We start from the raw sequence: 22,853 nt of genomic DNA on the forward strand, positions 1-22,853 counted from the left end.
TTTGTGCTGCTTTTAAACCAGGGCTTATACTCAGATCCCATCTCTCCCAGTGTTGCAGCTGCATTGTTGCCATGTCCCCACTGAGCCACACCCTGACTTGACTTCCCATCTTTTCTTCAGCTTCCCTTATGGCATTTATCTTGCCTGGCAGCCTGGCATCTTGGCTCAATCTGGTTGCTGTCACAGCACCTGCCCTGCTTGCCTTGCTCAGCCCTGGGCTCTTGCTGTTGAGAATGCTGTCTGTCTGCTGTGTTAGGCTCCACTTGGGTGACTCCTCTTTTCAGAGGCTATGTGCAAAGACTCCTCTTTGCAGTCCTGTGTGCTCCCTGATGTTGGGGAAGCAGGGCCATAGTACTGGGGTCCCACTCTGGTGAGAGTGAGGAGCAGAGGATAAAGGTACATCTTCTGGAGATGAGTGCTTGTGCTGTTGCATGCAGCAGGGGCTGTGGTCTCTGTTGCAGAAGGGTCTGAGTACCAGCACTGATTTGCCACAAGAGATGGCACCATTGCCACCCGCGGTGCCTGTGCAGACCACATGCAGGAAGTCCTTGTGGGAAGCTCTGTGCGTGAGTGCTTCCTGCTTCTCACCCTCTATAGCAGCAAAGAGGATGGAATGTACGTGCAGCTTTAAGAGAGTTAGAAGTGATTCCAGTGGGAGCAGCAGCCAGGATAGGATGGGTTGGAGTCTCAGATCAAACCCAGCAAACTTGTCACTGACAGGTGTGTGCCTGCGTGCATGAAGAGACTCTCCAGCACTTGTCCAGGGAAGCTGTACCAGCGACAGGGAGAAAGCTGACTGTGGTCCTTTTGGTGTGGAAAGGATGGGGCTGAAAGGGCAGATGGTCAGGAACAGCTCTTTCATCAGTGGATCTCAAGTGATAAAGGAAGTCAATATTATTTCTGTGATGAAGAAACAGGGACTACTGCAGGTGAAAGAGGTGGGCTGGAAAGATAGCCCTTCTCTTTTGGGACAAATATTATTGCTCCTGTCCCTGGTGCATGGTGCTGTCCCTTAGAGTAAGAATGAAACTACAGATAGAATCAGAAACAAAGCAGATGCAATGTGCTGGAATGAACAGCAGCTAATGGAGGAAATAAAACGACAATGATGACAACAGTAGCAGCAGAAGGAGGTTGTTGCCCTGGCTGTAATGGAAAACACAGGACGAAGTTAAACTCTGCAGGGAAGAGGTTTCAGGTAAGTCATGAGAAGACAAGTTGGCAGGTAGATGCCAGTGCGAGGGAAAGGGCTGTGTGTTGAGAAATGTGGGGCTGCTTGGACAAACCGATAGCCCAATCTGAGGAGGGAGATGAGAGACCAGGGAAATGAGAAGGTTGTGCACCCCTGGTCAAGGAAGTTCTTCGGGTGGAACAGTGGGGCACACTGTGACATTGGGATCATGGCACACATGGGGCTCCTGGAGGGCACACAGTGGCCCAAAAGGGGATGACGGCCACTCCTGGTGGGAGTAAGCAATGTCTCCCTAGTGGGGAGCACTGCAGGAGAAATCAAGAGGGACGCAGCACAGGGATGCTCGGGGTGGGAACCGCGGACAGGAGACGGAGGCACCCGCTACGTACGGCTGCCACCCGCAGCCGGGCGCTGCCCCCCGGGGAAGGGAGTAGAGGTGGCTCCGAAGGAGGACGTGGGGGCGGGCAGGACACAAACGCCGAGCGGCCCGGCGGCGGGGAGGGGCCGCCCTGGAAGCGAGGAGCGGGGCGGGGGGCGGCAGACCTCGGGCCCAGCGGTCGACCTCACGGGGAAGGCAGCGGCCCGGGCTCGGCCCGCCGCGGCGGCGGAAAGTACTGGGCGGCCGCGGGCGCCCCGCCTGGGAGGGGTTAAGCGGGAGCCCCAGCCCGGGGGCGGACGGCGAGGCTCCGGCGCCTGCTATACGGCGGCGGGGCTCTAGGTGTCCTGCCTGGGAGGGTCCCTGCTGCATTGCAGCCTCCGCGCCGCTCCGTCTCTGGCGCACACAATGGCGACTCCCAGCCCCAGCAGCGGCTCCGGCTCGGGCGGCGGGAGCGGGCCGGGCCCGGGCGGGCCGCCGGCGCACGCGGCCGTCAGCAGCATGCAGGGTAAGCAGCCCCGCGCTAGGCCGCAGCCGCTTCCGGGCAGGGCAGCGCTCCCCGCTCTAGGCCTCGGCGCGGCCCCACACCCCCGGCTCCCCGTCCCGCTCCGCCTGCGGCTCCGGCGGCCTCGCAGGGCCGGCCCGGGGGCGGTGGCCGTCTCGTGGCGGCCCCGCGGGTCTCTCTGTGCCCGGCGCGGCCGCTCCGGGGCGGGTGGGGGGCGCTCCCACGGGGCGCGGGCGGGCTCCGCGGGCTGCACGCTAGCGGGGCGGGCGCTTCCTAGGGCTGCTGCCGGGGGCTTCCCCCGCGGGGTCGGCGGTGCCGGCCGCCCCGTGCCCCCCGCGCCGGGCCCTCCTCGGGCGGGCTGGGGCCCGCGGCCCGGCATAGGGACCCACCCCCCGGGGCGCAGGCCGAGGCCTCCCGCTCGCCGCTCACACGGGGCTGCCGCTCGGCCCTCCCGCCGTGCTGCCGAACCGGGCCGCAGCCCGAGGTCTCTCCGGGAGGACGGGCGGCTCTGCCCGCCGGGCGCTACGGCCCACCGCCGTCTCGGTGCCCTCCTCTGCGGCTCTGCGGCCCCGAGCAGCTCCCTGGGGAGGGGCTGAGGAAAAGACAGGCCGAGAGGAGCGAAACAAAGGCCGGGAGAGTCTCGCTCTGGCTCCCCTGTGGCGCGCTGCGCGTTGTGCCCTCCCCGGACCTCCTCCGTCCCCGGGTGGCAAAGTGCCGCAGGAGACCCCGGGCTGCGGCCGTGCCTTGTGTGCGGCGCTGCCCACATAGAACTTGGCATGGGGGGATCGGGCTGGCAGGAGCAGTGCGCCGGGATGCACCGCGGGCCGCTCGGACCCGAGCCCTGGGGTGGGTGGGCCGCAGCCCCCGGAGCGCTGCGTTCTGCTGCGGCTCCAAACTGGGATCCTCGCTGCTGCTCAGTGCCTCCTGGGTCTGCGTGTCTGTCAATGTGTGTGTCTGCAGACAGATGTTTAAGTAAAGACAGTTTAATGGTGAACTTGTGGTTGATTTTGTTGCTGTTGTTTTGTTTTGATGGAAACGTACGGTTATTACTGCAAGGTAATGTTGCCAGCCTTCCCATCTGCTCTGGCTGGTGGCAGAGTATTCTTGCAAAAGCCGTGGGTATTCACTTCTCAGAAAGTCGCTGTGAATGCCTTTGGAGTTCTCTCCTTTAAGTTACACCGCTAGAAAATACTCCTTGCTTGAGCAGCGTTTTAACTGGTGTCAGTGAGGCCACACAGAGCAGGTTTATGACTTTTTAGTTTAATAAGAGGATGGTGGTACTAAGGAATCTGTTTGCGCTTTCCTTCTTAGAAGAGACCAGAAGGGAAGGTTGTGCTCTCTGTGGTGATGGCAGAAGAGCACAGTTTGCTATAAGTCTGTTCTGTGCTGCTGGGGTAGGTGGCACCGATGTATAGGCTGACGGGGACCTGTTTGGGTGGAGAGCTGATTACATAAAACTACACAGTTTGGTGTCCTTGGAACCAGATGATGGATTTTTACTCTCTCTGGTTTCTGCTGTGTGAAGGTCCCATGTTTGTCAGACCACGGAGGTACCTGTTGGGTGCTGGGAAATTGATAGCATACATGTTTACAGCAGCCTTCAAAAACCACAGTCTCAAACCTCTTAATGTAATGTATATGATTTAAAAACTTGACTGAAGGTGCAGTTGTGCTAAGAGCAGAAATAGCCATCTTTCAGCGCTGTTATAACTTTTATATTGTGTCCTTTACTTCCACCTGACCCATATTTATGAATCATTGCTGTGAATCTCATGTATCTTCAGTGCTGAGGTTAGTTCTGTGCAGACACGAGGATCCGTGATGTAGTGTAAGTTTGCAATGACAGAAATATCCTGTGAGGGAGGGCAGTCGTTTCCTTTTTAGTTCCTTTAAAGTGCCTTTTTAGGTGTGAATTCATAGAGACAGACCATTTTGATGACATGCAAGTGTTTTCAGTGAAATCTAGTGTTAAACAGTTGTGTTTTTTTTTTTTTTTTTTCCTTAAGTGAACAGATATGTTGAGGTACCGTGGGAGGAGCTGAGGCCTAGGGACCTCCAGAAGTCCTGGTGGCAGTGAGCATGTGGCTGCCACAGCAGTAGAGAAGTCCTGAAGCTGGCAGGGAGCTCCTTATGAGGACTCTGGCTGCACAAGATGAGGAGAGCTGAGTCAGGAAGGGCTGTTTGGCTCTGCAGGTGGCTCTGTCTGGATCAGTGGCATCTGCACAGGTGCTGCTGCCCTGTGAAGTGCCACAGCCTCATCCTGTGTACTTCCCTGCTTTCCCTGGCACCGGCTCCCTATTGACACCAGTGTCTCTGCAAGCTGAGTGCTACAAACCAAATCAGCTGGAAGTGACACATCAAGTGTTCTGTCTTTGGGATGCCCAGCGTTTACTAGTGGTGGGGCTGGGTGTTGATGCAAGGAATGCTCAGGAATGTGTTGCTGGGTGGGGACAAAAGTAAGTAGGACTGCCTCAGTATTGGTTTAATTGGCTTAAGTGGTATGACAAGGTAGAGCAGGGAAGTCATTAAACTACAGAGTAATTATAGTAAGGGAAAAAAAAAAAAGTTTTGCTGAGTTAGTTTCCAGCATTCTCAGAGCCACCTTGTGTAACTGCTGCTGTGAGGGAGGCAATAGGAGCGAGTGGTTGGAAGAGTGGAGCCATTGCCACAGCTGGCATGGCCGCAGAGCACTTGCTCCCCTGACAGCACTGGTTTCTGGAGTCCTTCAAGCCTTGCAGTCAAAGTGTTGCTTCAGGTCTTTGTACTCTTCTTGTTCAGCATGTCTAGCTTCATTCCCATGTCTCCATGGCTGATGGTGTTTGCCATTGGTGCCCATGCACCTGAGAACTTCAATCCTTCCCAGAGCGTCCCCTGGCAAGTGCAGTTCGTAGCACTGTGTTCAGTGCATGGTTGACAGATCAGAGACAAAGGAGAGCTGGAATCTTAAATATTGAAAATAGGTTTTACTTCTCTTTTTTTTTGTTGGGGGGAGGGGGAGGGATAAATAGTGGCCTGTTTTGGTGCACTGGTGACAGATGGCGTGAGAAATTGCTTTCCCTCTTAGTTATGTGCAGTGGTAGAAGCCCAGGAACAGTCTTATATATTTTGTATCCTCATTGTACTGTGGATGAAGCAGAGGTTCTGTGGAAGTATGATATCCCACTTGGAGAGTGGTCTTAAAAAGTGTAAAAATGAAAACACAAGAACAAAACAGTAGTCTGAGCATTTTTGCATTTCTCTCCTGTGAAGAAAGGCTGAGGGAACTGGGCTTGTTTAGCTTGGAAAAGAGAAAGCTCCAGGGAGGCCTCAGTGTGGCCTTCCAGTATTTGAAGGAAGCTTATAAAAGGAGGGAGAATGACTGTTTATGAAGGTGGATAGTGATAGGACAAGGGGGAATGGTTTTAAACTGAGGCAGGGGGGAGTTTAGGTTAGATATTAGGAGGAAGTTTTTCACACACAAGGTGGTGACGCACTGGAGCAAGTTGCCCTTTGAAAAATTATGGTATAAAATTTAGAAATTTAATTAATTCAAAGGTGTATGTAAAATTTATTTCTAACAGAGCTGAGGAGTCAGTCACTGTATCTCCAGAGCCAAGTAGGAGCTGAAGGGCATGTGACTGTGTCATGCATCCATCTCCTGCATTCAGCATCCCAAGAGTGCTGGAGGCAAATCAGGACCTCCCAAAGCACTCGCTGCTTCTGGTGCTGCTGCCTCCATGAATGGAGGGAATGAGCTGGGCAGCTCCTGGCAGCAGGAGGGAGACAAGACCCTGGTGCTTCTGGGCTGATTCTGAACAGGGCACAATGTGGGTACTGCTTCTGTTCTGTGGTCAGAGCCAGCAATGAGTGGGCTTATGGGTGTGTACAGACAGTGGCTGGTGGTGGCCCTGGGGGCAGAGGGCAAGGAAAAGGCTGGCAGATAGACTTACTTCTTCAGGGAGGTGAGATGTTGCGGAGAAAGTGAGGGAAATGAGTATCTCTATACATGGCAGTTTGCTTAAGGAACCATAAAGAATGGAATTTGGAGAATAAGAAAGTGGTCAGGAAGCAAAGAACAGTGTGAGTAGCAGGTTAGGTATAAAGCAATGTTTGAATAGCCAGTGAAAATCAGTTTGTGTCCACCAGGTCATCCCTGTGCTGTGGCTCTGCCAGGCCGTGGTTGTTCTCTGTCTGTGTGCTTGTCTGAGTGCACTCCTGTGTGTTTCTGTGCCTTTCCCGCTAAGGATTAGTTTTGCATTTCAGCTTTCCATTTTGGTTTACTTGTAATCAGCTGACATTTCCAATATATCTGCTTTTCTGTTACAGGGGCAGTCAAAAAATGCTAGTTAAGTCTCATCAAGAAGTAGGATATCTGTCTGTTACTTTATGCTGATGAAACTGACAGGGGTAACAGCACTGTCTGTCAATACAAGGACCATGTGGTGGGAGAGAGGAGTGCTGTGAGGAAACCAAAAAAAAACCAACCTCTAAGCCCTTCCCCCCAACTTTCTGAACTTAATTTTACTAAGAAATTGTTCCCCAATTTAAATCAATCCATGGTCTATATGTTTGCAGAGTAAAACATTGATTATGTGGATACTTGCGTATCTGCATCAAGCCATGCATGTATGAGACAAATATAATCACCTTGTTAGTGTCTTGTAGTTGGGCATGATTTGAAGTGAGGCATCATCTGTTGGATTTCAGCTTAATAAAATGCTGTGGAGGTTTGCTCCTTAGTGGGAGCGGTGGCTGCAATAGGCATTAGGGTCTGGAAGGAAAAACTGGGAAAGAATCTGCTTGGGGTGTTTGTGTCATGCTCTGCCTTGTGGGCAGGAGTCAACAGCAGACAGCCATCCAAGTTTCACCACAGTCATGCTTATTAAGGTACAGAAATGTCTGAATGGATGTTCTGCTTCTGGCACTCTCTCAAAGGTTTGGTTGAGTTGATATGGACTGTCTTTCAAAAGGTGCTGGATCTGATGTACCTTATTTAAAGTAATAAGCTATGCTTATTTTTGTTGCTCTTCTGTCTGTGTGCTGAGACCACAGCATCCCCTGTGGGGAGGTGGAGATGGCTGTGCTGAGTAGAGGAAAATGGACTTGGCATTGCCAGCTTAACATCTTCCTTCTGACTGGGGTTGTCACCTAGTTCCTGGGGCATATGGGTGTTTCTGTGGCTTCCTGCTCAGGATGGGTTGTTATTGCTGTACAGTCTGACTAGGAGAGGAGTTGAACCTGATGCTGTGTGATTTGGTTCTAACATCTCTCCTACAAAGAGAAACTCAGTCCCTGTCAAGATGCTGGTCACCTGCATCTTTAAGTGAACTGGTCTAGTATTTATTACATGTTTAAACTGATTTTTATTCATATCATTTTGGTTGATCAGTAATGATAGGTGCTGGCAGCCCTTTTCTGGGGCCCTGAACTGGCAATCACATCTCTTTAGTATCACAGCAGAAATGTGTGAGCAGTAGGTAAATGCAGCCAGTGCCTGTTGGTCACTGAAAAATAAAAAATTGAAAAAAAAGCTTCCCTTTAAAAAAAAAAATAAATGTTGCTGTAGCTGTATTAATTAATGTGCGGTAGTTAACTCATGGTAAATCCCCAGGGAAACGCTTTGCCTGCACTTCTGCAGTTCAGCTCACAGAGCACCTGAACGCAGTGCCTCTGTGGGGCTCAGACCCCAGAACAGCTGGAGCAGGGCTGTCCCTCTGTGCATGTGGGTCTTTGGTGTTGGCACATCCATTTGGAGGGTGTCTGGAAAAGGTTCCAAGGCTCAGCCCTTTTAGTGCAACTGAACTTTGGCATTCAGAGTGGGCTGGCTGTAGGAACCTGTGGCTGTGTGCACCCTCTCTGCGCCTCTTTGACTTAATGACACCTGCGCTGTCCTGGCCAAGCTACTCCTGTCCCACAGGGGATAGCAGCCCTGACCCTGCAGTGAGGCAGGATGGCAGTCATCTGTGTGGTTTAATGTTGGAGAAACGTTGGTAGCCGGATATACTTGGAAGCGATGATAAGGGTGAGAGAGAGAACTGAGAGCTTGCTCTGCTCAGTAATGGAGCACAACCTAGGCAGAAGCGTTGTGTTGGTGTGGGCATCTGCATCTGGGAGCCAGCATTCCAGGCAGAAATCATGCCTGATTTCAGTTTTAACTTTTCACTTTGCTCTATTTTAAGTTAGCTTAAACTGTGTATAGTGGGCTCCTGCAATAGGATATTGGGGTCCCTACTGCCTGCCTCTTTTTTGGTGTTGAGGGGAGGCTTTAAATTGTGCCATCTGTTTCATGGTCTACTTGGGTGCCTCTTAGTTTTTTGCAGTTTGTGCAGCAGCACTGTGCTTATGTCTCTCTATGGTTAAGTTGAATGGTTCAGCTGTGATTTTTGTGAGATATCACAGACTTCTTTAACTTTATGTGTGCTGTTGTGCATGGTTTTGGGAGAAGATCGGACTGTAACTAAGTGAAGATCCTTGCAGAAATCTTCACACAGCCTGCTGGGTGCCTGCTCCTTCCATAGACATCGCTGTTTTGTGTCAGGATCATCATGTGATAACACAAAGCATCTTCCAAAATATGTGACCTTGCCTCCCGAGGCCATGGCCTCAGTGGAGCAAACCCTGTTGCTGTTACTGAGGAAATATAGCGTGGTGCTGCCAAGCGTCCTCTCCCTGTCTGCCTCCCAGTTCTGCTTTGAAATGAGAGAAGGTGCAGTTCTCATGAATGTGTGGTAACTTTGTGCTTAGCAGGGTATGGCCTATTAACTTCTGTATGAGCATCTAGGGACACAGGAAATATGTATATTGCACAAATCGCATATTTAGTAGCTGTTAGATTGATTTCCTCTTATCCAAGTTGAGGCTTTTGAGTGTGGCCTTTCCTGGAGGCAAAGTGAGCCTTTCAAGAATCAGACAACTTGCACTGATCATGGGGTGAACAAAGAATCCAAGCACCAGGAGTTAGTCTGTGTCTTGAATAATTGATCTGATCTTCTTGAGATGCTTCAGGAGATGCCCTATGGCGGCAGGAGAACAGCTGCTGGGAGTAGACAGCTGAGCTAAAAGGGAATCAATCTTTTTATCGTATTTTGTCCAGGCTTTATTTTTTCTGTAGACCAAGAGAGTTTTATGGTTTGCTTTGGACCTGATTCTCTGGAAGAGTTCTTTGAACTGAATTAGGTATGATTTTGGACCAGGGAGCAGAGTGTTTGTGCTTTGAAGAGGTTTGTGGACAAAGATAAAACAGTTTCTTTTAATAACGCATGGCGGTGTTTCTTTGACCTGGGAGGGGCTGTGGAATGAGATAAAAGTGTTGCATTTGGAAATCCCTTCTGGGGAGCGGTGAGGCCCTGTCCGAGTTTTCCTGTGAAGACTGTTTCCTCCATGGAGCAGTGTCAGGGCAGGACCTGGGCTTATGCCAAGCAGTTGGAAGCCTTGCCCTGCCTTTGATGTCCTTGTCTTTCCTCACATCCTACTTGGAAACTTCGACGGGTGGAAGGCAGGAATGAGGGGAGAAGATGGACTATGAGGATGATCAGAAGCACTCAGTGTAACTGGTCAAGACTGGAAGTCCAGAGCAGAGAGGCAAAGTGGCTGATTGCTGAGCAGTCAGGAGAAGAAAACTTCTCTTAAAATAAAATCTCAGAGGGGGAATGCAGGTGGAGCATTCCTTCCTGGTGCACGCATGTTGCCAGGAGCAGCTGCAGCATGGCTGGCACAGTGACCCTGTGCTGTCCCATACAGGTATTAACAAGCTGTGTGCCCCAGAGATCCTACGCAGTTTCATGTGTTGTCTCCAGTAAGGATGCCTTTCTGCCACTGACTCCTTGTGAATGCATCCAGGTCCTCTTCCAAGCAGTTTAGATGCTGCTCCGGTTTCCAGAGGACAACTGAAAGATTTCAGTCAGTAGGTAGAAACGTTGTGTCAGTGACCAGACCGTGTTGATTTCAGGACAACTTTGTAACTGTTGATCTTCTGTCATCTTTAATTTTCAACATGCGTGCTGCTACTCCTTTCTTAATGCCCTGTACTTGGATGCAGTTCAGTGTTCTGTCCTGACACGCCTTTGGCTGGGCTGAGGGAACCAACCTCTGCCACCCTTTGCAGGAAATGGATTCTCTGTTCTCAGTGTTAGGAAGTATTTCTGCAGTGACTCTGGAATTTTATTTTGTCGTTTTCCTGCAGCCTTCACGTGGCAGGACAAGGCTGGGTGCAGGGTGGTGCCTGCAGCTGCTGCACCCTATGCTGCCTCGGGGCTACAGTGAGAGCTGCAGCCACAGAAGGAGGCCGTGCTGGCCCCGGGTTTGGATCAGCCCCGAACACAGATGAGTGCAGCATCCCTGGTTCTGGTGTGGTGTTAAACAGCATCTTCGCTGAAAGTTGAGAGTCTGACCATAGTCGAGAAACCTCAGTCTTAAACCATGTGTTTCAGGTCAGTTTTCACTTGAGGCAGGTGACGAGCAGCGTCGCTTCTGGCTGCTGTTGGTTGCACTCAGACGGCTGGGAGGGTTGAAGGCTGTTTTCTTTGTACTGCTCGGACATCCTTGCAAGAATATTCACAGGTAGGGGGATACATTGATGTTACCGTATGGCACTCAAGTTGTATGCAGAACTGATGTATGATTGTCTTTTTGAAGGATCTCTGAGTGTGAAGGAGTTAATGGGGATGAGGACAAGGGAAGAAGATAGCTGGATCTGTGTTGGGGCTACTGGCTGGTATTTCTGCAGCGGTCTTCTGTTACCCAGTGCGAGACTGAGGGGATTAGCTGGGCAGACTCCCAGGCTCCTTCCGTGCTGAAGACCTGCCTGCCCTCTGCACAGGGGTGGGACTTTTTTCCAGGGGCTTTTAAAAGCCAATGGGCTTGAGGACTTATTATTTTTAATGCTGTAGTGCTCATTTCTTCAACAGCAAAGCCTTATGTATTCCCATAGTTGAGGGACCTTGAATAAAAATAAAAAAACACTTGTATGGCACTCAAAAGAATCATGTCTGGCATGGCAGCTTTTAAGAACGTGGCTGAAAGGAAAGCAACAATCAGAAAGAAAACTAGCAGTTGGTTGAAGTGGCATTGACGATTCTGAACTTCATTTTCATAATGTAATCGGAGTATCTCTTTTAACAGCCATAGTGCAGCTGAACTGCTTGGCAGCATGCATGCCTGTCCCTCAGCTGGGAACTGAGAAAGAAACACTGAGCAAAGCAGAGGTGCAGGGCTGAGCCAGAAGAATGGGAAGAAATTCCAAGGCAAAACAGCGAACTGGCAAGCTGAGCTGCTTTTGTAGGGAGGAAAAGGAACTTCTCTTGTGGAATAAAATACTGTTTTTTCTTCCCCTTTTGGCATTTGGATGTTATCCTGCCAGCCAGGTGCCTGGCTGAGGCATTTTTAAAATTTTGACTGATACACTTATATTATTGTTATTCATTTAATTTCAGTTTTAATATTAACATTGGTAGACTTAAGTGGGTAATTTGAATTACAGGTCTTGTTTTCTTCTTGCTCTCTAACATATTGCCAGGCTACTTTTGTTGCTCTTTGGTTCTTTTTAAGATTTTGCATGCTGTAGTAGATAGAACAGTGATTAAAACCAATTAATTCTTATTCAGGCTGCAGGTGGGAGGGGACACCAGTCACAGTAGGCATCACAGTGAAGTCCACAGCTGACAGTGGAAACGTGTTGCGTGAACATAACATGGTGCACTGCAGATGATACCAAGATAAAATGTTCTAAAATGGAAGCCAGCAGCTTCCAGAGGTGGTGTGCGTGTGTGTTGGTACCTGCAGCACTGGAGTCTGATGGATCGTTGGTGGCTCTTTCAGACATTGCTGGGTTATCTGCAGAAGGGTTGCAGCGTGGCCATGCCAGCTCTAAAATGTGGTTGCCCCCAGCATGTGCAGCCAGGCAGACTATATGTGCCCAAATATCACTGAGCAGCGCTGAGGAGCACTTTGACTTTTGGGGGACAAAACAACCTGTTTAGTTTTCAAGTGTGTTACCTTTTACCACCAGACTCTCATCACAGTTCTTTTCAAGCAGTTTTCTCGCAATGATCCCCCAGTTGTTATGGTTTGAATTTTATTAACACCTTAAGGAAACTAAAGCTACATGAAATAAACCCATCTCTGTGCTCTTGAGACTGCTTTATGAAATGGTGAATCCTGAAATGATGGGATTGCTCTACAATCAAAGAACGCGGTTTGTTAATCTAATAAACTTGTTTAATGTATGATTTTAGAGTTAATTAATGAATTTTGAAACATGATTCTTAAGTGATGCGCTCCTTTGACTTGCAGTAAATGAACAAGAACTTGTCTCTTTTGCTTTAGGCTTTCAGATAAACTTCTGTGAAAAGGCACAAAGTAAGCTACACATTTTTATAGTATTATCCTGCTTTTTATATCAATCTTGGTACTGGGAATGTATCCACTTTCTGTTCCAACTAACCTACTATGGCAGTCCTTCTCCTAAGAGAGCTTCCATTTTTCACACTTCTGGTAAAACAAAGCTCAATTAAACCATTGAAGAGGTTGCTCATTACTGTACTGCTTTACCTGTAACAGGAGAGCAGTGCTGTGGGAGCACGCAGCTGAACGGATGGTGTGTGGAAACGTGCTGTCTGCTAAACTGCTGTGAAATACCAGCTAGGTGGGGTTTGGCTCTTGGATTCCTGCTTGTTAAAACTTGCACTGACCCAACACCTGACTTGTGTTTCTTCACACGGGTGTGAGGAGTATAATCCGTGAGCACCTCAGATTGTCATCTTAAGAGCCAGCATCTGTCCTGCCTTCATGGAGATTTCTGTCTGTGCCTCTTCACAATGGCATGTGAAGGAGTGGTGCCAGCCTGGGGTGACTAATGGAAGCTCTGCAGAACCAATATTCTCATTCTGTCATTGCCTTATGTTTTGTGTTGCTCTGTCATACCGTCAAACTACCACCTTCAATAAGGCGTTAGCTTTGCTAGAAACCAAGTCTCTTCTTATCCTGAACTGTGGAAATTTGTTCGCTGTGCATTTCTTTGAATTTGCGTTCAGATAATTTTTTTCATTTTGCTTGTCATGCGTATTTGTTACAGCAATTGTAATATCTACAGAGAGAACTACTGATTTTTGACTAGTCGGTGGTTTGGGTTATCTCAGTATATACTTTGTGACCACTGTTCAGACAGATTTCTCTTGAAGCACCTGTGTATAGAAAAACCTTTGTGTAGCTTGCACAGACCAGACCTGTGTATAGAAAATCCAAGGACTTTGGCTCCCATGACATGGAGAGGAGCAGGCCCATGTGTCTTATAGTATCAACAGTATCAATAGTGTTAATACACTTTTATCCTTTAATAGTTTTCTGTTAGCATGGAACATACAAGCCTGTTTTGCAAATTAGGCTTGTGTGGCAGAATCAGAGTCAGAATTTTTGACTTTCTCTGGTGAACTGCCCAGATGACAACTATGAAATGTGAAGAGAGCTGGGAAGGCATCAGGCACCCAAAGGGAGCAGCTGGCTGCTGAGCTGCATGCAGTGGTTAATGGCTGTGGAGGTGGGATGGAGCTGCAGTGGCATTTGCTGCTGACAGCCACTGGTGTGCAGTATTTTGGATGACACCTGGAAGTTGAATGAAGTTGATTAATATTTATTTAGAACAGTGTTTTGCTTTTGTATTCAGTCTTGTGCAGTTTGTGGTCATTCGGCACATTAAAAACACTGTTGATGCTTCTGCAGGGTTTTAGTTATTTCCACAGCAGAGCCTTTCATCTGGAGCTGGGATCTGTTGTCAGCAATGGACAGCCCTTGCATGCTGGGTTGGCTGAAATCTGGAATAAAATGAAAAATGATGTTTCAGAGGGGGAAAAAAAAAAGGTTTTGTCATCAGGAGGTTTTGTGGAATAACGAGATTTTGCAGTGCTTGGCAGCTGGGTCTGATGGTTGGTAGTTCTGCAAGCAAACTGGCAGTAGGGTTTGCAGGGAAGAGGGTTTGTCATTTGCCCAATGCAGGAGTAGATGATCTCTGAGGCTCCAATAAGCCAACCACAAAACAGCAGCAAGTTCTTTTTGGTTGATGTGTTTACTGAATGCATTATCACCCAAAGGCATAGGGAGGATATGTGAGCGGTATTGCTGGGGGCAGGAGGCAGCCATGCAGCTCATCTTCAGGCTGTGTGGGGCTGCTGGTGTGGACTTAAGGACAGCAGGTGACAAAACCTTCTCAGATCTCAGCATATTTCCTATATCGCTTTTCTTTGAGGTGCAATTTGTTCACGTTCCCAGCTCCTGAAGTGCCATTAGTGCTGCTTGTCTCACTGTGGTGCACTTCCCAGCCATGCCCTGGGGATGGGTTGCATGGTGTGGTGCTGGGAGCTCCATGCGGCTGTGCACCCGGATCCAAACACCTCTGTTAGATGGCTTTGCTGAGCTGTGAGCTGGGAAATCTGAGCACAGGTAGGTCAGAGCTGAGAGAGGCTGTGAGCATTGTGAACACCTAGTGCCTACCTGTCAGAACACTGCAGTACGTAAGAGGGGCTGGATGCATGGAGTTGGATACACAGCGTACATGGGTACTTTGGTGCTGAGGGCCGCCTGGTGAGTGCTGTGGCTTGGGCTGCACAGAGGGCAGAGGCAGCAGCACAGGACATGTACCTGTAGGAGCATCCCAGCTGCAGAGTGCAGATCTGCTTCCTGGAGAGGTGTGCTTCTGTGAAGTTACCTCTGTTGTGCATCCCAGGTGGTCCTTACTGGTCTTACTGGTGTCACTGCTGGAGCAGAAGCAGCAGTGTGAGCAGTGGGTGCCAGCCCAAAGAGGTGGCAGAGAGCTGCAGCGATGGCAGCTGATTTCTCTTTTAGACTTGGAATGAGGGCAGTATGGAGTCAGCTGTTAGGAAGGTACAAGATCAGGAAAATTCTCTTGACGAAGAAAATAAAGGGTTTCCTTGTGCCAGACATTGTTTACAGCAAAGACAGATTTTGATGTAGTGTTTTCCTTTAAAGTACCATTGACTGTTATGAAGTGACAGTTTGATTGCCCAAATTATCCCCTAAGGAATATTGTAATTGTATTCTTTTCTTTAAACAAGGCTTTAAAGCGTTAGGAATATTAGCCGACTTTGTGCATGTTGTGTATACATGTCACGTTGATTTAGAAGGAGATTGTAATGAAAGCATTCACACGTTAGTGGATCCTCGTACCTACTTTGGCTTTCTGTTCTACAGACGAGTTTTTAGGCTGTATTTCCCAGCTCTTAGTGGGAACGGTGGGAGCTGCTGTGTTTTATTTCTCTTCATCTGCGTGCTGTCAGGTGAGGCTGTTGATTTTCTGTTGAGCTGCCTTTGAGAGATCAAGGCAGTAAAGCACTGTTTTATTAATAAAGCCCTGAACGAGGGGGAAAGGTTGCAGCGGATCAGCTTCCTATGGCCCCAGTGGGACAGCATGGCTTCTCTGCTTCCCTGGGCTGTTGTGTTCAGAGGGGATGTCCCAGCAGCTCCGCTTCCCTGCACTCTGGCTGGGCCTGCACACTGCTCAGGGCAGCATTTGTAGTTTGCTGATAACTTTGTGTGCTGAGAGATAAACACTGCTGCCTGCAAGAGGCAGGGAAGTGGTCAGGGCCTATTCTTTCTTTTGTGTTGTTTTTGTTTGATTGTTTGTTTTTAAGGGGTTGCAAGCATTAAAACTCTTTAAGACGTGCTTCTGAGATTTCAGTATTACGATTGCTTCTCACCGTAATTTTATTTCTCCTTCTTAGACACTGTAGAGTTAATGTAACATTAAAGGGACTCTGTGATGGAGTACATCCTTGCGGGCTTGCTGTTCAGCTCTGGCTGCCATACAGGGTTTCTGTAACCATGCTGTGTGTGAAGTGGCAGCCACTGCACTTCATGGCAGCAAGACCTGCTCGTTTGTGAGGTTTCACGTTGGCTGCTTTCTCTGGTGCTGTTCTGATAACCAGTCAGCCTCCTGTTTGTAACTTTTCCTGCTCTGAGTGCTCTTTCTGACTTGATATTCACGCTGCGTTTGGTACAAAATGCACTTCAAGGGGCACCTGAGACTTATGGATTAAAGGAACACATTGCTGAAGAGCAATCTCCAAGCATGCATGTTGTCCAGTTTCCTGCTTGCTCGTGGTCAGGGCATTTCCAGATTTTCTTGTGGTTGTTTTTAAAGAAACAAGGGCATTAGCAGAGGTACCAGGGCTGTCCTGTGTGCCAAGCGAGGGTGTTACAGAATGACACAGAATGGTAGGTTGGAGTCCCTTTAAATTCTCATATATGTTTGTACTCATCCCTAAAGGTCCCTTCACTGCAGCACTGACTGGTGTTCTGTCTGATGGAGAAGCACTGTGCTGTGGTGAAGGTGTCTGTAAGGCCTTCTGTTTCTAAGGTTTCACCTCATTGTGTCAGGCTGCAGAGTGGGTCTCAGGCCAGAAGGATTTTCCTGTCTGCCATTGTTGTGGATTTCTTTTCTGTAGGAGCTCCCTCTTTCCTTTTTACACAGGTCATATGTAGACATTGCGTGTATTCTTCCTGCAACAGGCTACAGACAGATTTTGCTCTTTAATCTGCCTTCAGATGAGTCACCTCCAGCCCTGTGAGCATCCTTGCTCACTGAACTCTGCCCCAGGCTGGTGGCAGGTGGCCAGCACTGGTTTAATAATTCCAGGGCCTGGCTTTTGACGTGGTCTGGATGTGCTTGATGATCTTGAAGGTCTTTTCCAATCCAAACGAGTCTTTGAGCCTGTGGTCAGTTCCTTGCTACTCAGAGCAACCAGAGCACCCTGTTGGTGGCCCAGTGTAAATCTGAGAGCTGAGAACTTCCCAGTTAGATGGTCTGGGAGATGATGGCTGCATAGGTTTTGGTTGGCTACATGGGGTTATTTCCACATTCATGCAGAATTCCTTCTATAGCAGTGAGCATTCAAGGCCATGTGATCCCCATGCGCTCTGCCCAAGAAATGCAAAGGAAAAAGAAGTAAGAAATAGTGGTCTTAGAAGAAGGTGAGGTGGAATTTCTTGCAGAGGGAGCTGCTTTTGTGGGTTACAGTCAGGTATGTTACATGTCTGATTTAATGCTCTGGTTCTAGGGTGACTGATAAATAGTGTTGTGAAGGAGGTAGCATTGCTCCTTTCACTCTCTCCTGGACTGTGAGTTGTATGCTGGAGCCAAGGTCTTTGTGTGTTCCATTTCCTTGGAGCCAGAAATGCTGGGATTTTACTCATCTAGAAGCCTACAAGAAAGGAAAACCACAAAATCTTCAACTTCCTACGCCACAGATCAATGCAGCTCTTAGTTTCTTTATATTCTTTACTTTCTGTACAGTTCTTGCTTTCATTAGGATTCTGAAAAATACCCCAGGTGAGCTACTGATCTGAATCGATTGGTTCCTGTGGTTTCATCCTCTCCCCAGTTATGGTCCAAGTTCTCTGCTAAGAGCTGCAGCAACTGCTGAGTTCTGTGCTGTTTCCAGCCCCAGGAGATTATGTGATGTTATATGGAGTTGACTGTTGCAGAAATTCTGGTTTGGACCAGATTTGGTTCTGTGCTGCTGTTCAGTTCCTACTTAAGAACTTTCAGCACTGTCATGTTCCCCTGTATTGATCTTTGCTAACAAAAATGAAGACTTCTGCTGTATTGTCTGACAGCAGTGTACAAGGGGACTGCTCCCATAGCAATATGCTACATTGCTAATTGATATTGCAGGCTTCAGAAGACAGCATAAATCTCAATATATTTATTGTTTTTAATGAGCATGCATGGAAGGCAGTGTTTTTTGGTTTGTTTTTTTTTTCCCCGTTAGAAATCTGAAACGAAGAGCTGGTGTTGGTAGGGCAGCTTGGCTGTGCTTAGTAAGGCCTCTGTGTGCCTGTCAGGCCAGAGTTATTTTGGTGCTGAGAAATACCTGGAGTTATAGATGTGCTTGGCAGTTTCTACTGGGTATCAATGCAAAGAAGGGGTTGAACAAAGTAATTCAGGGAAGTGCTTTGCAGGTGTAGCTCTTACCTGCTGAATGAAGATGTGTCTTTTTCCAAAACTGCACATTGGAGAGGTATGAAAATAGATCTGTGCATGACTGCAGGTACCATAATGAAGCTTAGCAAAAAAAATGACTTGGGTTTAAACAGGTAAAAGTTCTTTGAAGGAGGAGTTAATAGTAATAATAAAGTACCTTCAAAGATGGCTGAAACCTTTCATGTGTTCGCTTTCTTTGCTTTCTGATTTGTTGTTTAGCAGTTGCTCAGCATTCCACTGTAATTTAGTAGAACTAAGCAAAAATGTTTTTGGGAGCCATGTAGCACATGGATAAGGTTTTAAGGTACAGAACAGCACCTTTCCTAATGCAACACTGCAAAATCTTTCCCAGTGTCCCTCGGGGGACAGCAACAGGGTCTGAGGGAATGGTGTGGAGCTAGGGGGGGTCAGGGAAACAGCCTACCTCAGAGTGTGCTGGGCATGGATCAGATGCCCTGGGTGGTAGGCACAGCCCCAGTGTTGATGCTCAGGGAGCACTGGGACGCTGCTCTCATGCGCAGGATTTGGGTTTTGGGTGGTGCTGTGCGGAGCTGGGGTTTGGGCACAGTGACCCTTAATGGTCCCTTCCAACTTGAGGTGTTCTGTGGTTCTGTGAATGCAGGTAGATAAACATGTTTTTAAAAAAAGCTTGCAGCTGAGGCCATGTTTTCAGAAAGTCATCTCCTTCTTGGGTTTTTAAGTCTAATGGCTAGATGTTCAAAAGAACAGGACATGTGGGAGCTCACGAAGAAGGAAACGAGCTCACTTGGAGCAGATCCTAACTTGAAATTTTGGCCTGGTGTATTTTTAGCTATGCACAGTTATCAGGTGGTAGTATTTGGAAATACAAACATGTGTCACAAAGATCCCGTCACAACACGGAGCCCTGCTGCCCTTATGCTACAGAGGGCTTTTTCTAATGGAATTAGTGGTTAAGTGGTGAAGGATCTCAGTGCCTGGGTCAAAGCATCCCCCTTTCTTGCTGCAGCTGTGGTAAATGCTTGCTGCAGTACGAGTCTGGTCACCTAGCACCAGTTGTTCACAACGCTTTATTTGTGCACATTAGTGCAGTATTTTCACGCATGCTCTGCTTCACCACCCAGTTGGTGGAAAATAGCGCATACTGCTAACTCTTGGTTTATCCACAGCTCGGAAAGGTTTCCATGATGTTCCTCTCAGCCTCCCACTGTCCACTTTGAACCATCTGTCTCAAAACAGTGTGATCCATTTTCTTAAATTTGCTCGATGTACTTGTCATAGCTTGAAAGTAAAACCAGATGACAGAGTTGCAGCGGTGTCACCATTATGTGGCCCTTGGTCTGTGGGCTGATACCAGCACTGCCTGGTTCTTCACTGCCTGCCTTGCAGTTCAGCAGCACAGGATGAATAAGAACCTCAGCTTTCCTGGACTTAGAAACAAGGATGAGATCTGTGATGCTGAGCCCCTACTTGAGCAGATCCAAAGCTGGGTGTCAGGAGGTGCCTGATGGCCAAGGGCTTTCTTTGTTCTTTCCTAGGACAGCAAAGGAGTGCTTGCTGACCCCTGGTGTTTCTTGTTTCCAGCAAGACCCAGTTGCGATCTGTTGTGTTCCAAATTGAAAAACCTGATATGACAGCCCTGAGGTGAACGGAATCAGCTCCTCCCCTGGGGATAACCATGCCTTCAAATGGAAAACGCCTTGCACTCCTAGTGCCAGCCACTCCACTCAGCACAGGGCAGTGGGGCTCTGTGCTGTGCCAAGGTGTGTAACAGCCGGTGGGATGCAGCTGTGATTGACGTTGCCACTTTTCTGGCATAAGGGAATCAGAGGGATGATGGAAACATACTTGTTGCTTTATCCAAAGAAGCTAAATCCTTTCCATTGACCTTAAGCAAAGGCCTCAAGGGCAGATTTTTTCCCTTGCTTTTTTAGGTGCATGCACCTAAAATTAAAAAGAAAAAAAAAGAAGTCAGCCAGTCCCTGCCCAGTGCTCCTCCTCACAATGTACTTTATAATTTGGTGTTCTGTTTTATTACAGAAAAAGGCACCTGGCATAGTCCTTTGCATAATTAATTACTGTGTTACATCAGGAAGGGCTCCAGGTGCCTCGCATGCTGACCAGGTGAAGCTGCATGGAACAAATGCACTTTCCAGGTTCTCTCCATCAGTGTTTCATTTACCTTGGCGTTGTGCTGTGGCTGAGTGGTATGTTAATGCTCTGCTAGAGGCTGCCTGGACTTCGGTTTTGGTGGAAAGGTGACTTCTCACTTTACTGTTCCATTCTCTCTGGGCAGAGAACTGCCTGCCTGTCACAGTGTGCACGTGTAGGGGTGTTCTGTTAAGTTCAGGGTGTAACACTTGTCCATTGTCTGATTTAAGCTCTTTTAACATGACTGATCTGCTCCCAAGGCTCATTTTAACTTTGTTTATGGTTATTCATATGGATGGTATTTCCACGAAGGGTAGCATCAGGGATAATAAATGCTGTAGGTTAACGTTGGATTTCAGAGACCTCGTTCTTAGGACTTTGCTGATAGGAGTTTCTAGTCTGAGAGAAGTAATCTTAATCTGATTGCAGTTTCTTGCACTTGAAGCCTAACCTACTTTAGCCAGGCTTTGTAGGAAAGGTATTTATAGAAGCCGTTGTAAGTGCTGCTTGGTGCAGCATAAACCATGTACTGGAAGTTACAGAGGTGCATGTCTGCTGGTGCAGAGAGCATCTGTGCATCTGTGAGCCTCCTCCTGTCTTTGAATGACTGTAATGTCTTGCTCACATTTGGTTGAGTCCAGGTGCTTTACTTCACAGTGTTTTCATGATTGGTGAAGGTAATGACCAGTAACCGTTCCAGGTCCTGGCGCATCTGGGCTTCTGTGCTTTTGTGGAAGCATATTTGGAGCTGCAGATGAATTATGGATAAATACTCTAATGAGGTGACTTCTAAAAATGAGCACACTCAACATGTGCTTGGAATGCAGAGTCATCATCTTGGATCTGCATTCTGGCTCTTGGATGATCCTAAATCAGAGGTTTCATTAGAGGGAAAAGGATGCCAGTATCAGACATACTGGAAATGCTTGTGCTGTTATTCATCAAAGTGAGTTTCTGTAGATAGAGTTTGTAGAACTGTTGACTGAAATTCGAGTTGTCTCTTCCCATTTTTAGTCCCCAAATGAAGTGCTGTGCATGCTGATGTTCTTCATATTTTGTTTCAAAATCTGGCTAATTTTTATTTGTAAAATAGTATGTCTGGAGGGCAAGGCTGGAAACCTGCTTTACTCCCAAATTAGTAGTGCTGCTTTTGGAGAACCTCTGTGAGCAGGACTGGAAAGGAAGGAAATTTAACAAGATTGCAGATTGGAAGGGCTTATGGGAACGTAGTGCTGTGTTAGGAGCAACAGAGAGAGTGAGCAGTGAATCTTGCCTGCAGCTTGGAACACAGGTAAATGTCTACATCAAAGCAGACGTTCTGTTAGCAGAAAAGATCTAACTGAATAATAAGAGTTGTTGGAAGGGCAGAAGGATCTGTATTGTATTGTTTTCTTTTTGCTCAGACGTGGTATTCTGCAGTTTTCTGTTAGAAAGGTGACCTCAAGCATTCAGCTTCTTTCTCAGACTGAAGCAGATCACCCACCTGCCCGGCCTCCTGGCATCCTGTCCTCCTATTTTCACTCTTTGTTGACATGTTTTGGCTTAATCAAGCAAAGTTAAGAAGGCTGCAAAGCTATTGCAGTTTCCCTGGTTATCTGCCTGCTATTTTCTGCCAGAAAATTTTTGGTCTTATTTTTGTTTTCTTACAATACTAGAGCAAGGATATAAAAGTGTAAAGTGGCTTCCTGGCATATTGCTGCTCCTCTAAAAGCAGAGAGACTTTGGAATCCAGAGAGAAAAGTCACATTTGCACCATGACAGTCACGTTCACACCGTGTCAGGTGATTGATAGGGCAGATTGGAACCAAGTGGAAAGCACTTGCACAGTTTGTAGCCTTGCAAGACAGAAACCCAGAAGAAAATCTGTTTATCTGCTGTTGTTCTGAAAAGCCATACTGCCTGGAAACAGTGTTTTCTATTGTAACGTGAATATTGTGACTGCTGTTGTTGAGGTGTGGCATGCAGGAATTGGGCTAATGAAATTCCAGGAGAAAAGTAGGTTTTTTTTGTCCAACAGGAGGTGACTTTGAGCTTGGGAGAAGTTGTAGGTGTGTCTGGTGAAGTAAAAATAATAATACAGAGCTGGAGGAATACCTCGTACTGCATGTTATCTAGGAGATGGCTATTTCCTCTTATACAAAGACAAGTTGGCTGTGGTTGTGGTAAAGTAGCCTCAAAATGAGTGATGAGAACCTAATTGCAGAGCCAAGTGCCTGGATTAATCCTGGTGATGGATAGCAGCACATAAATAATTATGTACTTAACCTGGCATCCACTTACTCACGCATCAGGAAACAAGTGTGCATTTTGAACCTCAGTTGTTCTGCTGTGGCTGTTGTGCAGGTGGCCTCCGGTGTGTGCCTGGCAAGGCTTCCCAGCTGCTTTTCTTTCATAGGGTTCTTTTTGGCCCTCAGTCAATGAAATGCAAAGGGATGCACTGCTGTTGAATTGCAGGACATAGGGAAAGCATCTCTGTTACTTCTGTGTTCTAAGTGAGGGGTGTTACTTTCTGCTTGTTGTTTTTGCTGAGTGTTTGCTTCCCTGGTGCATTCACAGTTTCCCGAGATACGGATGTTAGAGCAGTCAATGATCAGAGTTATAGTTAAAGCAAAACCTTTAGAGGCTGGTTAATTTACATAAAGTGGGTCTTTTTACAGTATGTTTTAAGGGCAGCATTGTG

The 22,853-nt window shown here is 47.8% G+C and overlaps 1 protein-coding gene across 12 annotated transcripts in view; it reads left to right on the plus strand.

Annotated features, from left to right (window-relative positions):
- Window positions 1-1,684: 1,684 nt before the first annotated feature.
- The window catches only part of MAP2K4 (mitogen-activated protein kinase kinase 4), a 75,486-nt gene continuing 54,317 nt past the window's right edge, over window positions 1,685-22,853 (plus strand). For 3 of the 12 annotated variants that reach the window (XM_015879998.3, XM_085522714.1, XM_015880001.3), the window contains exon 1: window positions 1,685-2,076. In XM_015879998.3, coding sequence (XP_015735484.1) covers window positions 1,977-2,076 — 100 coding nt within the window. In that variant the 5' untranslated portion in view covers window positions 1,685-1,976. Of the gene's footprint in view, window positions 2,077-12,375; window positions 12,409-19,558; window positions 19,786-22,853 lie in introns of those variants that run through there. The other 9 variants (XM_085522719.1, XM_015879997.3, XM_085522712.1 and 6 more) reach the window with 9 other exon arrangements.

This window comes from Coturnix japonica, chromosome 23, assembly GCF_054131305.1.
Source record: "Coturnix japonica strain WE chromosome 23, WE-NBRP24, whole genome shotgun sequence".
Lineage (NCBI taxonomy): Eukaryota > Metazoa > Chordata > Aves > Galliformes > Phasianidae > Coturnix > Coturnix japonica.